General features: G+C 50.2%; 1 protein-coding gene across 1 annotated transcript; it reads left to right on the top strand.

Annotated features, from left to right (window-relative positions):
• Nucleotides 1-10,498: 10,498 nt before the first annotated feature.
• On the top strand, nucleotides 10,499-12,809 carry Triagg1_3711 (uncharacterized protein; the record flags this gene model as incomplete). The annotated part of the gene is made up of 2 exons (XM_062898034.1): nucleotides 10,499-12,714; nucleotides 12,779-12,809. The coding sequence occupies 2 exons, from the start codon at nucleotides 10,499-10,501 to the stop codon at nucleotides 12,807-12,809; spliced, it is 2,247 nt and encodes a 748-aa protein (XP_062757214.1).
• Between the last annotated feature and the right edge of the window lie 1,336 nt (nucleotides 12,810-14,145).

Genomic DNA, 14,145 nt, shown 5'->3' with positions numbered 1-14,145 from the left:
TTGATACAACATGACAGCAATCTGGATCGATTGCAGATGAATATACTATCCGGAAACGGCAAGTGAGGTGAACATTCTATTGTTCCAGAAGCCCCAGCCACGGAGGAGAGGCATCAACGCCGTTTCTGCCACACAATGTCAAGTGATATCTTGCAGTGACATGCCACGCAACTCAGCTGCGGCTGGTCGGGGGTGGACAGGTAGTATCAGGCTCGCTAATGAGTTCAGGAATGAAGAGGAAGAGGAACCAACAGAGTTGATGCTACTCAAAATAGTTGAGATGTCACTGATGGGCAAGCCACCATGAGACAGACAGTCGTGGGCTTGACGGATGGGCGGCTTTGGGCTTCCACTGCGCTAGACCACGCGCTATCAGCACACAAACTGGCCTTTATTTAGAGGGCCTGGCGATGGCATCGTATTTCAACGCTCATGCTCGACGATACTTGTCTGTGAAGTACCGTCTCCTCCCCACTTGGCGGCGTGGCTGGAGGCGATTTACAGGGTCTGTCGCGATATCCTAGCCCTCGAGAGATGGAGACACGCCCACCCCAACTGAACATCAAAGTTGGAGAAGTTTTTAGTGAGTTTTCAGCGGCTGGCTTGGCATGCGGAGAAGATGAAGCTGGGCTGGTCGCCTTGACCAGCGCTTGGAGAATGTGAAGATGCTGAAGATGAGGAAAGCTTTGGAGGGGGGGCGTTGGCGCCCCAAACCACATGGCAAGGACACAAGCTGCTAGTTGATGGCACCAGAGTTTCCTTTGGCTTCATGAGTCGCTCTTCAGCTCTTTTTTGAGCCTGCCGTTTTCTTGAAGAGGGGGGTGTGCAAACGCAACTTTGAGCTTTTGTTGGACGCGGCTCATGCGGAGAGGGCGCTGGTTTGGGGTGTGGCGTTGAGGCTACAGAAAAGCTTCAACTCTGTCTCTGCGTGTGTCCTTTGGGCTGCTGCAACTGGAGTTTGATGATGGTAGTATCTTTGTTTGTTCTTGGAGGGAGGCTCGTGCAGAGGCTGAGCACGTGGCATTTTTTTGGTGATTTGCATGAGATTCTCGTTGCAGATGTCGGCGCCAAGGTTTAGAGTGACAGATTGGTGATGCGGGTAGCTCGAAGAGTAGCGTGCCTCATGAGTCGTGAAGCTTTTGATGAGATGCATCTGCCGAGCGGATGGCTTGTTGAAGTCTAGTGGAGAGTAGAGACTCCGATGGGCGATTTGCAGCCAGGCTTCTCTTTGAGGGCGAGCATGGAGGAGGTGGTTACTCAAGATGGTGATGAATCTTTGATTGCAAGGGACCTTTTGCGCGTGATGATGGTCTTTTCTTTTTCAGCACTGGAATTTCCATCATCTTGGGTTACACAGATATCCAATTTTCGGTGATGCCGCATTAGAAAGCAGTATAACCGAAGTTTTGGTAGGAGATGAGGATTGCAAGAGACAATTGGCGATGATGCACTTCCACATATGTCTCCATGTAGAATAAAGACCTGGGACTGTCCGTGAAACCACTTGCGATGATTCCTTCAATGTTCAACTTGTAAATTGCTGTCTTCATGCGTGTAGTAGCGTGCAATATAATAGTTGATAATTATGGTAGTGATAAATTGACGATTTTGTGTTCCCTCTCCTGAGACACATGATATCACCGATAAGGAGCTGCCCCTTCCTTGTGTTGCAGATCCTTGAACCATCGTGACGTCGCGAGCAATTGACTTTTTTTCCTTCCTTCATTTTCTCCTCCTCATATCCATCGGCTTTTGCTTTTCTAGAGTCCGCCGTGCTCTTTGGCCTATTCAGTCGGAAATGAGCGTGTATCATCACCACATCCGCCGTGTTGGAAGGCGTTTCGAGCAGTGAAATTCGAGCAGTGACAGCGACGACGAAAGGACAGTCCGTTTCTTTTATACCGGCTTCCAAGCTACATGAGTTCAACCCTTTATCCATCATCTTCTTCGCCGTTTGCTGATTCAGACTCTCTACCAGCAAGCAACAGCCCGCCAATTGGTCATACAGTCAACGATGTCGAGGATTATCCAAAAGTATTGCCGCCTTGTGCTGCAATCTCTTCATTATGGAAGAAGATTCATGGAAGATTACTGCTTGCTCGCGTCACACGTCACAAAACATACGGGAAAATTGTTGAAATGGAAATTTCCATTTCAGTCTCTCAAGGGGCCCTCCTGTACCATGGCTGCGATTCTGAAAACCCTTCCATCCATCCCAAAACCCATCCCAAAACCCATCCCAGTTCCGTCCCTATATACAAATCCCATTCCACCTCTATCCGTCCCAATGATTATCCCCAAATTCCACCTCTTTCTTCCTCCCAATTCCAGCCCAACCCATCGCCCCAGCCCTATTCCAACCCAGTCCCGAATCCCGTTCCTAACCCAAACCCAATTCCTTCCAGTCCATCCTGGCCCGGCCCAATATCCAACCCAATCCGTCTCTATCCTTTGTGCCATGGTAATTCCTCCACCCCGCAGGAGGGCCCCGAGGACCATTTTTTTTGGGCAGGGGCCGCATACCATGATCTTGCCCAAACCCTTTGACAGGTTCATCTGATGGTATGCGGCCCCAAGATTCTCCTCACACGAGGTGAGAAGGGTTTTTTTCCCGTTGAAACTCCTCCACCATTTCCCCCACACGTCCCGACCATGATCCTCCGCTCTATAACAAGTCCCAAGCCCAATTCCTCCGCCCGTTTCCCCCTCTCAGCCCTGCCTTGAGTCCTCCACAGTGTTTCCCAGTTCCCATTCCTCCAATCCCCACAGTCCATCTATTTCCCATTTCCCGTTCCCAATGTCTCTCCTCCATTCTATCGTGCTGGATTCCTTCATCCAGTCACGGCGGGTTTCGATGGACTGGTTCAGTTTATTGACATGGTGAACTAGTCCATCATTATAACGCCCGACTTAACAGAGTTGCGCACGCAAGTGCGGGCAGCAGTGTTCTGAAACAACGGCGTTATAATACCCATGAAGAAAAAAGAAATACCCAAGTTGCAAGTCGGGCATGTCGAGACCTCGTCAAAAACAGGGGAGAAATAGGCAGTTCTCCAACAACCCTTGGGACAAAGGTCTCGGTATATGCTCTGGCCCCTCCCAGGAGCACGAGATGAAGGTTGAGAGAGCGTGGATTCTCCCGAAAGGGGCTATGCGTCGGACAAAGTCCAAACGGATATTTGCAACTTTGTTCCTCCGTGCATGCCCTGCTGAAATTGCCACAATGACTGGACCGGTAGGTCCACATTGTTGAGCAGAGCATGCCTTCCAGTATTCTTTTGGTGGTTTTTCGGCTTGGCAAATGCTTTTTTTTTACCTTTTTGTTTCTGTGGAATCTTTTTTTTCTTGTTTTCTTTTTCCAACATACCCATTTCTTGGAGCTTTATTTTTTGGTGTTTTTGAAGGATTTTCTTGGGCATGTATCTATAGGGGAGTGGAACTATTTTGCAGAGGAGTGTTAGCCAAATCTTTTGGATATTGGGGCTTGGAGTACTGACTCGACTATATTCTTGACCAATATCGATGTTCAAGGGGCCGAGAGGGATATGTACATGAGGACACCCTGCAATGCCTCGGCCAGAGAGAACTGGAGATATATAACGAGTGACTGGATCTCTGGCACTCTCCGAGCGTCTTGCTCCCTCGAGACGGAGACGACATTGCTGGCGGACCGATGGGAGGAAGAAGTGTTTGACAACGCCCAAAGTGAGGATGAGGGTGCCCCTAAGGGGGAGGGGAGGGGGGGGAACTTGAAGGAATGTGATGAAGTGCTTCGAACGGTGGTGATGAGAGGAAGAGAAAGGTTGGTATAAGGATGGAGGGAAGATGGGTTTATATAGATGGTTTTCACTCTAAGATTCAAGATGGAACGTCCATCCGTCTAAGCACGCTCTCTCTTACTAGCTGAGTTACGGGTTGGCTTACTACAGGCACACACTTCCTGACAGGTACATTATAGGCTACAGGGTCACTTGCAGGCTCACTTGCATGATGGCTTCAGCTCCGGCCAGGGGTTGCCACGACAATGCTTGGATGAGCCCCGCGAACCTTGCCAGCCGATCGACCGAGACCCGGCGGCTGACGCCGATCGAGGATTGCCGTACGTGAGAACGGCAAGAATCTATCGTAAGTCTGGAGGCTCGATCGCCGCGATAGTCTCATCCCGGGGACCCTCGACCCAAAAAAAAACGATCTAATTATGTACGAGATAGGAGACCTGAGACGTGGTCTCGGATCTATTGGCCAGAGTCCCGGCATCGCGGCCAGGATCCCAGCCTCACGCGGCAGATGGCGAGCGTATCAGAGCTCGTCCAGATATTAAGGGGACGCGTTGAGAGGCGAAGCTGAAAGAAAAAGAAAGAAAGAACGCGGCCCAGAGAGGCATACTAGGTGGGGGATTATATGTAAGGGAGAGGCTGCATTGATTGAGGCGGCATGAGACCTGAGCTACCTCTGCGCTGTCTCGGCTTACCAATCTATCCGGATGACATGAGGCTCGGGAAGAAAAAAAAAAGCAAAGAAAGAAGAAAGAAAGAAAGTATTGTCACGAGGGGAGATGTCTATGATGATGCTTGAGGCTGCTGCCTGTCTAGCGGTCCAGGCCTGAAACAATATCACGAGCGGTGATGGTGATGGTGATGGTGATGAATCATACATATTTGGGGGCTATACAATATCGAGGCGTGCAGGCGGTGCATTTGGAAGGGGGCCAGACCGGAGTTTACTGCGGCTTCAAGGTGATAAGGAGGAAATGAGTGTCTTGATAGGCTGCCTTGCGCTTGGGCGTGGTTGGGCTCTCATACGATGTTTACCGAAAATGCTGGGCGTGCATTTTGCATGAGAAATTGCATCAATAGATTCTAGGGTACATGGAAAAGATGACATTGTGAGGAGGATGGGATGGGATGGAGTTGAGTGACTGCCCGGTCTACAATGGCGAGGCTTGATTAGAGATATTATCATCATATGAGTATTCTCGAAAATGAATTGGTAGATAATGAGGTTGAGCGTGTTGAAATGAGACGTGCATCGAAGAGCTGATGTTGGCATTCAAACATTCATTCAAGTGTACCTCAGTAGTATCTCGAGTGTCAAGGCACAGGTATGTACTCTACATTGGGCAAATAGCACACCGCTCTCCTCCACCACGCTATCAAACGATTCAACTCATCGCATCTGTCGAGGTAATTTGAATTTGATAGCATCTTTCGTTCATCTATTATATATTGAAATTAATATGGATGTCCTATCCTCCTAGCACAGGCTCTTACGCGGGGAGCGGGGAACGCGGAGATGCATTTATGGAACGCTCATAAAACAGCGACTGTTTACGTCTTCAAACGATTCCCCGCAGCCAATGTATTCCCCCACGATCTAGATGAATGTTGTACAATTCATAGTGGACGGAAAGCGAAAATGCCGAGACCCTTTTTTTTTCTTCCTCTTTCTTGATGCCGATACTTTCTTTCCCCTCAACTCGCTGTCCGAACATATTCGGGGCGGATCTTTCTTTGTCTCATGGCCGGCGGCAGACCGAACAGGGATAATCAGGGCCGGCGTGCCGAGCGGATAACTTGGGAGCTCAAAACATCTCGGGGTCAAGTCACGGAGTATCGATGAATGTCTCATACATGCCCACCTCTACGAGTACTACGGTATCACAGCGCTTTTGGGCTGTCCGAAAGATTTCGGGGTGGAGAGCCATTGTCTTGTGAACGAGATCATCTGTCTACTTTCGAGGCAGTTCGCACCACGTCGGGACAGAGGTTCAGTATTAGTCTATGTCTCATTACCGCCTTCTGTGCATCTTTCGAGGTCCGAGATATTCGGGGTGGGGAAGCAATGTCTTGTGATTCACCTTCGCAGTCCGAAGTCTTTTCGGGGCACGGAATAGAGCGGCATTGCCTTGATGTCTCATATCGCCTTTGCTGAGCAAGAAGGCCATCTTTAGGAGTCCGAAATGCTTCGGGGTGGAGAGGCTTTGTCTCGGTGTCTCATGATATTCCACGGAGTAGGCAGTCCATAGCTTTCGGGGGTGGGGTGATGATGTCTTGCGATCAAGAGATCTAGACTAATATCTTCGCAGTCCGAATTCTTTGGGGGTGGAGCCATGTCTCTGATCTCTGATATCACAGAGTGAGATGCGAGGCGGAAAGTCTTCGGGGTGGGGAGGTTCATCTCTTCCCCTCGCGAGCAACAGTAGAATGATTCGCAGTCCGAAATATTTCGGGTTGGAGGCGCATCTCATTTCTCTCATTGTGATTTCGTGGAGTGAGACACGGGGCCGATCTTTTTTTTCGGGGTGGAGAAGAAGCTGTGAAATCTTGCCCGGTGATCGGTCGGTGAGACAGATGCCGTCACTCTCCGTACAAGAAGCAATAGCCTCCCGCTACTATTTAACTGGTGATACCAAAAGAAAATGAGCGTGAGACAGGCCTTCTCCACCCCGAAATCTTTCGGACAGCCCAAAAGCCTACTCTTGTTCGAATACGAAGCGATTTTACTGGCCGATAGGACGATCCCGAAGAACTTCAGCCGCACATGTCTCATGAGATCGGCGGTAAGCAACCACATTTCCTTGCTGAAAAATTTTCTCTCAGCTTCCTTGAGTCTGAAAGATGCGTGTCTCAGTTGGGAGCCGTCATATGAAGCAACGCCATTCGCCATGACAAGAAATCCGAAGAATATCGGCCCCATATGTCTCGTGAAGCCAGCGGTGAGCGGTGGGAAATGATGTGATGAGAGGGGATCAACTCTATGAGCATGTCTCACTCAATGGGAGAACACTTCCTCCGAGGGCCATATAACAAGCGACGCCATTGGCCATGACCGGAACACCGAAAAATGTCGGCCCCCCATGTCTCATCACGCCGGCGGCACGCTGCCCGACAAAGGGTACAGTTCCCGTCAAATATTGGGCGAAATCGGTCGTCATTGTAGCAAAGCCCGAAAATTGTCGTTTGCATATGTCTCGCGTGATCGGCGGTAAGCAGCGGAAACTCCAGGCTGGCTCGGCGGCGAAGCATCGTGTTTCTCATGTTTGAACGCCTTGGGCGCGTGTCTCAGTCCAAGGCAGACAATATTCAGGTGGGTTTTGATATCATCTTCCTTTTCTTCCTAGCATTGCTGAGAATCCGAAAAGTTTCGGGCTCTGGCCTTGCCTTTCCTTGCGTGTCAAAGTGCAGGACCTGAGACGGTCTGAATCTCGCGAATGTCCGTGTCACTCACCCACGGACTCGGGCTCTAACTTGCCGTGATGAGTCCGAGACAAAGAAATTTTGCGGTCGTGTGCGATGGCTGGGGTTACATCATGATGCAGAGTATGGATCAATATTTGTGTATTGTAGTATTTAGATTGAGTAACGAATAGGTAGATCTAGACAAATTAATAACAAGGGATGTGCTCCGTGTCTACGGAGTGGTTGCATGTAGTATGTAATATATCTTGCACTCCAACTAGAGCCACCAGATGACGGTACTCATTGTCACTTGGCATGTCGCATTGCTACCTGTCACAGTAGCATCCCAAGAATTGACAGTTCCCAGTTTGAAATGGATCACCAATTGCTCAAGTAAATAGAGACATCTTTTGTCACGCTCGGGAAGTGGAATTAGCCGTCAATCAAATAACTCCAACTCGTGTGTGCTTACCATGCAGTATGTCCGGCTAACCACGGATTGGGCAGACATGCCGCTTTCTATGTAAACACGCATGTGTTCTTACTGCTACCTAACCTACCAAGTAATATCGCCCCGGGCGTTGGATAGATGGCCCTCTAGGCATCTCGAGAGACGTATGTATGGTTGATATTGGGGAGGATGGACTCTCTTGGCGATGTATTGAAGACTGGAGATTAGAATAAGTTGCGAATGCTGTCCTTGGAACCTCGTCTGAGCGGTGATTGAGAAATCGCATTGTGAAATCGCACCGATACCCTTTGGACGAGAAGGACAAAAATATTGCCCATGAGTTTTCACTCGGGCAGTCAGAATTCACTTGGGCCATCCCAAACATCCACCACCACTTACGCTCACCACATCAAGCACACTTTTTATCTGTAATTCCGGGCACATTTCCGCCCCCGACTTCCTCTACAATGGCCTCGGGGAATATGATATTCTCTCTGACTCTTCCAAATGTTCACGACGTCCTCATGGCAAATGTCTCAGAGCACTTCCATCGTGCGAGGGCACAGCTTGAGCCTTTCACCAGCTACGCTTATTACAGTGTTCGTATACTTGCCCAATCCCTGAGCTGCCTACCCTGATACGTTGCATGTATCTACAGATCAAATGCTGAAATGAAATGTCAATCCAATTTCCAGTCAAGGAACAGCTTCCTCCGCCTGTCAGACAGATACCATCTGGCTCTATTTTTGATCTGCGCGCCACTGGCTTTGGGGCTTGCGGCTGTTGAACTTTACCTGCGCCAGAATCTAAATAAAGATGAAGATCTGGGGAAAGTGGCTGAAGGGGAAAAGAGCAGGTGAAGAGAGGAAATGAAAGAAATGAAAGACATTTATCCATCTAAATTGACCCCGAAAATACTACTAAGGCACGCGGGAATTACTGCATGTAGGTTGTAATGAGAATATCGCATCAGAAATGCTTTCACGGAGCATCAAATGCCGCTTACAGTTCCATCGTGACATTTGTGTTGAATATTCCATGTACATACTCGTACTCCGTAAGTACTAACGACAACTATTTCAATACGATGCGGCGCATGTGCAGCTGCAGACACGTGCAGATACGAAATACATATTCGCTCCCGTATTTAAAGAGGCGATGCAGCATTTTGGCATGTCACGGCACTAATCACTACCTGGGTAGTACCTACTAAGGTAATCACTAATGGGAACCCGTTGAGGCGATGCATGAATGGGTGCAGGTGGGGTCCAATAGCAGACTGCGAGGCTGTGATTGGCCCAGACCAGAGCCCGTAAGATATCGGTACGTACCGCCTAGCCAGGGCAAGCAAAATGGCTGCACAATGCAAGCAAAGCAAAGAGGGCAGGCGCATTGGCAAATTGCCTCGTTATTTTGTCTGCGACTTGCCTCTCTCTGTGTGTGTGGGCAACTGGAAAGAGCCCAAGGGAATGAATCTTTCATCATCTTTGTCATCCTTCTCTTCTCTTCTCTTCTCCTAGCTCCTCTCTTCTCATCTGCTTCTTCTTCTCATCCTCTACCTTCAACCAACCAAGCGCTCGTTCTCACCAACCACAAACCACTCAAAATCCCTCCCGCAAAACAAACAAAAAAAACAGCCAAGAGGGCCAAGATTGAGTGGACGATCCGCGATTTTAAATGCGAGACAACTGCGGCACAGCACACGCACAGTATGGAGTACAGGTATGGACCCCTGAGCCGGCAAACTGCTAGTCAACAACGCTTGCTGACATCAAGAACAAGCAGCAGAGAAGAGAAAAATGGCCCGGCCAGGGGTCCCCCCCCAGTTCTCGTTTCGCCTCGTCGAATGAGCGTGCAATTCGCTACTCTTTTCAGGAGACGCCCAGGGCCCCGTATTTTATTTTAATCTGCTAGTACGGAGCACGGAGGCACGGAGCAGCGAGTAATAACACGGCCGCTCGTATCAACCGCTGCCATACCGTACTGTACAGTATCCTACAGTACACGATACGAAGCTGGGCTGGGCTGCTTTGCACGATCTGCGAGCGGATCCTGCTTTCATACGGCCCTGAAACGGCGCCTTCGGGGGACTCAGCCACCACCCATGGACGCGTACTCGCAACAATCTGCAACCACACGCTCTCGCTCGCTCGTTTTCCCTCTTCGTACCGCTCTCCGTCCGTCTCCATCCATTCATTCACTCTTTTCCCACACCTGCTGGAACTCGGCCGCTGTCTGTCGCTTTTTTCTCGTTCTTGTCTCTTCTCTCCCCAGATTTTTCCATCGTGTTGTGGATGGAGTATTTGGCGACAGATCCATCCATCCGTTTACCTTCACGATAAACATGTTCGCTCGCTTCCTTCTCTCGCTTTAAAACAATCTTGGATTTCTTCTTTTTCCTTCGCCCTTCGTTTCTCCTTTCTTTGCCGCCAAGTGACCTTTTTTTCGCTGGCACGGCGCTTCCAATCGCTCCCAACAACAACAACATCCGCTCCGACAACCTCGACAAACGACGACTTGATTCGCAAAAGTAACTCAATCGAAAGGCAAACCCCTCGTCAGTCGCTGCGTTGCGACATCGACTCCCCTCGATACAGTTTGCAGAAAAAAAAGACTCCTTTTGGCCGGACCATCGTCTTCAAATCCTCGTCGGCGCAAACACCCCCCTTTCACCCTCCTCCGTTGACCTTCTAAACCCTACGAGACGTTCCGCGGGACGAAAACGGCTCTTTGATTGCGCATCTATTCTTCACACCCCTCCGACAAATTCAACTTCACCCTAGGTCAACTCTCTGCTCTCACCCAGAGAAAACAAACAACAACCGTGCAAACAAATCACGAGCGATAGCCATCAAAGTCAACCGGCGCAATGTGGTTCTCAAGGAGCGGCTCGCTCCTCCTGGGCGCAATGGCAGCCTTGCTGTCGCCTGTCCTGGCCGAAAACATGCTCGTGTCCACCTCTCTCAACACCTGTCAAGACAACTCGGGTCTCCAGGCCAGTTTCTTCAACGTCATCTACACCCCGAACAACAATTCAGCCACGATCCACCTGGTGGCCACGTCCTCGGTCCAAGGCTACGTCAAGTTCGACGTCGAGGCCTCTGCCTATGGATACACCTTTCTCAAGACCACCGTCGACCCGTGCGACATCAAGCTCGGCGGCATGTGCCCAATGACGGCCGCTGCCAAGTTCAACATCCCCTTCAACATCGACGTCCCCGCCTCCGCGGCCAAGAATATTCCTTCCATCGCCTATTCCGTCCCCGATCTCGACGCCAGCGTGAGAGTGCGCATTAACCTTACCAGCACTGGAGAAAGTATTGCTTGTGTCGAGGCTGCCATCTCCAACGGCAAGACGGTCAACTTGACCGGTGTCAAGTGGGCTACCGCCATCATCGCCGGCATCGCTTTGGTTTCTTCCGCCATCTTCAATGGACTCGGCCACTCCAACACGGCTGCCCACGTCGCTGCCCTCTCACTGTCCCTGTTTGGCTACTTCCAAGCCCAGGCCATGATCGGCTTGACCGGCGTTAGCCTGCCCCCCATCGCCCAAGCCTGGACCCAGAACTTCCAGTGGTCCATGGGCATCATTCACGTAAACTTCATGCAAAGCATCTTCACCTGGTATCAGCGAGCCACCGGCGGCACGCCCGCTACCCTCTTCAGCTCCCTGGGCTCTGTTTCCGTCGCCGTCGAGAAGCGTGGTCTGGATGCCGGCATCGAAATGGGCAAGGGCCTCGTCAGACGTGGTCTTGCCATGGTGCCCGACGCCGCCGTCAACGTCATGAAACGAAGTGGTAACATTCTGTCCCCATCCGGAGGCTACGTTGTGTACGGAATCCAGCGTGTGGCGTTCCAGGCCAAGATCGAAACGACCAACCTCTTCATCACGGGCCTGACCTTTTTCTGGCTCTTTGCCATCTTCACCATGCTCAGCGTCACTCTGTTCAAGGGCATCTGCGAACTCCTTGCCAAGCAGGGCGTCATGAAGGCGGACAAGTTCCTCGAGTTCCGTAATGGCTGGCGCACCGTTCTCAAGGGCATCTTGTACCGTATTGCCCTCATTGGTCTCCCCCAGCTTTCCATCCTGTGCTTCTGGGAGTTTACGCAAGTCGATTCCGCCGCCGAGGTCGTGCTCGCCGTCTTTTATTTCTTCTGCCCACTCATTGCCCTCTGCTGGGGTGCTAGCAAGGTGATTATCATCGCGCGCCGGTCCATCAACATGCACGGAAACCCAGCCTATATCCTCTTCTCCGATCCCCAGGCTCTCAACAAATGGGGTTTCCTCTATGTGCAATTCCGTGCTTCCGCGTACTATTTCATCGGACCCATCTTAGTCTACACCCTCATCAAGGCCATGTTTGTGGCCTTTGCGCAAAAGACAAACGTCGCCCAGGCCATTGGCTTCATCATCCTCGAGGTCGGCATGCTCATTACCACGTCGGTCCTGCGCCCCTGGATGGACAAGAAGACAAACTCGTTCAACATCGCCATCTACGTCATCAACTTCCTCAACTCCATCTTCCTGCTCATCTTCACCAACGTTTTCGGAGCGCCCCTGTTGGCCATTGGTGTTGTCGGCGTCATCCTGTTTGTTCTCAACGCCATCTTCTCGCTGGTTCTTTTGCTCATGGTCATCGCCTCGACCGTCTATTCCATCATCCGCAAGAATCCCGATGCCCGGTATCAGTTCATGGCAGATGACCGAGCATCCTTTATGAAGTCGCAGACGCAGCTCAACAGCGGCGCCGCCACCGAACTGGATGCCCTGGCAGTGACCGCCAGAGGCGACAAGGCCGGCTATAAGCTCGATGACGAGGAAGCGTCCATCACATCCAACGAAGTGCGCCACCCCACGGACACGACAGCCATGACTTATGCTCCCCAGTCCATGACGAGCCAGCCCTTTTACCAGCCGGCTCGATCAGTATCTCCAGTCAACCCATCCGTGCCACTCTTCCCGGCCAATGATCAACATTCTCACTCATCGTTGGGTCACGGCCAATCACCGTCGCCGATCGGACGTACTCCCTCGTATGGCAGCGCCACGAGCCCTGGCGGCTACCGATCACAAAACAACGCAAGGTAAGTCTCTTTGACATGATGATTGATGGCTTTTGGGTCTAAACTAACTGGCGTGTCTACATAGCCCCTGGCAGCGTGGTGCTGGTTACGACTAAATAAGCTCCATCCCGACTGTCTCCTTTACCTACAGTGACGCAACATTTTTTCTTTTATTGTTGAATTTGATTTGTCTATTTATAATTGATCGCGCGAATCTCACGAGGGAGATTGATGGTCAACCTGATGCGTTCACAGCAGCAGACTTGGCCAAGTGTGTATATGTGTGCCAGCTGCCGTCGATATTCTTTGAAGAGCAATCCTCGTCAATGCGTGGCAGAAAAGGAGTGGGCGGGTTGACTCTGTTACGGCGATGGGATGCGACGCGATGCGATGCGCGTAAAGGGCGTTTATATAAGAAGGGCTGACCTTTTTTCTCGTTGTCTTGGGCTGCTTGAAAGGGAGTAAACCTGTTTGAAAAGAGCGAGCACCTCTAGAAAGCATTTTCATCACTGCTGCTGCTTGCTCTTGATTATTTTTTCTCATGTATGTACATAGGATCTCGCAGGAGAGATCGAGTCGGCCATGTTAGAGGCCGATAGTTACGACTACTACTACTACTACCACTACTACCACTTACTACCTAGTACCTTGTCCTGTCTTGTCTTTGTTTTTGGGCTCCAGATATGTAGAGCATGCAATCTTGGATAGACTTGAAAATGATGATCCCAGTCATGCGGTTCTCGGTGGTCTTTCTTCTTTCTTCTTTCTTCTTTTTATTCTTTTTTCCCTCTTTTTTCCCTCTTCTTTTCTTTCTTGCTTTCTTATTCTTCCCATTTGTCAATCTTGCTCATTCTTGTACTCTTTGATTCATCATTTTCCTTTCTCCCCCATTTTGGCTAATTACGCCTTTTTTTTTCTTTTGACAAAATGGTTATTTTTATGAATAAATTCTAGACGCAATTCTTTTCATCATCTTTTCCTAGCTCTTTTTCCTTTGTCACTTTTTCTTCTTTTTACGTTGTTCTCCTTGGTGGGCTGTATTTCTCATGTTGGAGGAAGAAGAAGAAAAAAGAAAAGAAACGATGAAGAAGCCCCGGTCATACAGCCTAGTAGGGTGCGATGAGCGTGGCAGGGAACCTCCGTAAAGCAGAACCCTTTTAGAGAAACCCATGTTTCAAGTAAGGTTGCCTGCTTACCCGGTCCAAACACGGCACTCCAATACCACCCGCCCTAGCCTATTTCTTTTTCTTTCCTTTCTTTGGCATCGGGCCGGCCGCTCATAAGCTTGGTCTTGCATCTCCCCAAAAGAAGGAAGAAGAAGAAGAAGAAGAAGAAGAAGAAGGAGAAGCTCTCCAGCGTATGCATGCGTGCGTATTGAAATGGACCCTAACAAAAGAGGAGCGCGGTGCCTTTTTGTTGACGCACCCCGGGCTCGACTTGCGCACATGTGCC

Source organism: Trichoderma aggressivum (genome assembly GCF_033847375.1).
Source record: "Trichoderma aggressivum f. europaeum strain CBS 100526 chromosome Unknown scaffold_011, whole genome shotgun sequence".
Classification (NCBI taxonomy): domain Eukaryota; kingdom Fungi; phylum Ascomycota; class Sordariomycetes; order Hypocreales; family Hypocreaceae; genus Trichoderma; species Trichoderma aggressivum.
Note: the sequence above shows the minus strand (reverse complement) of the source record. Positions and strands in the feature narration are given on the sequence as shown.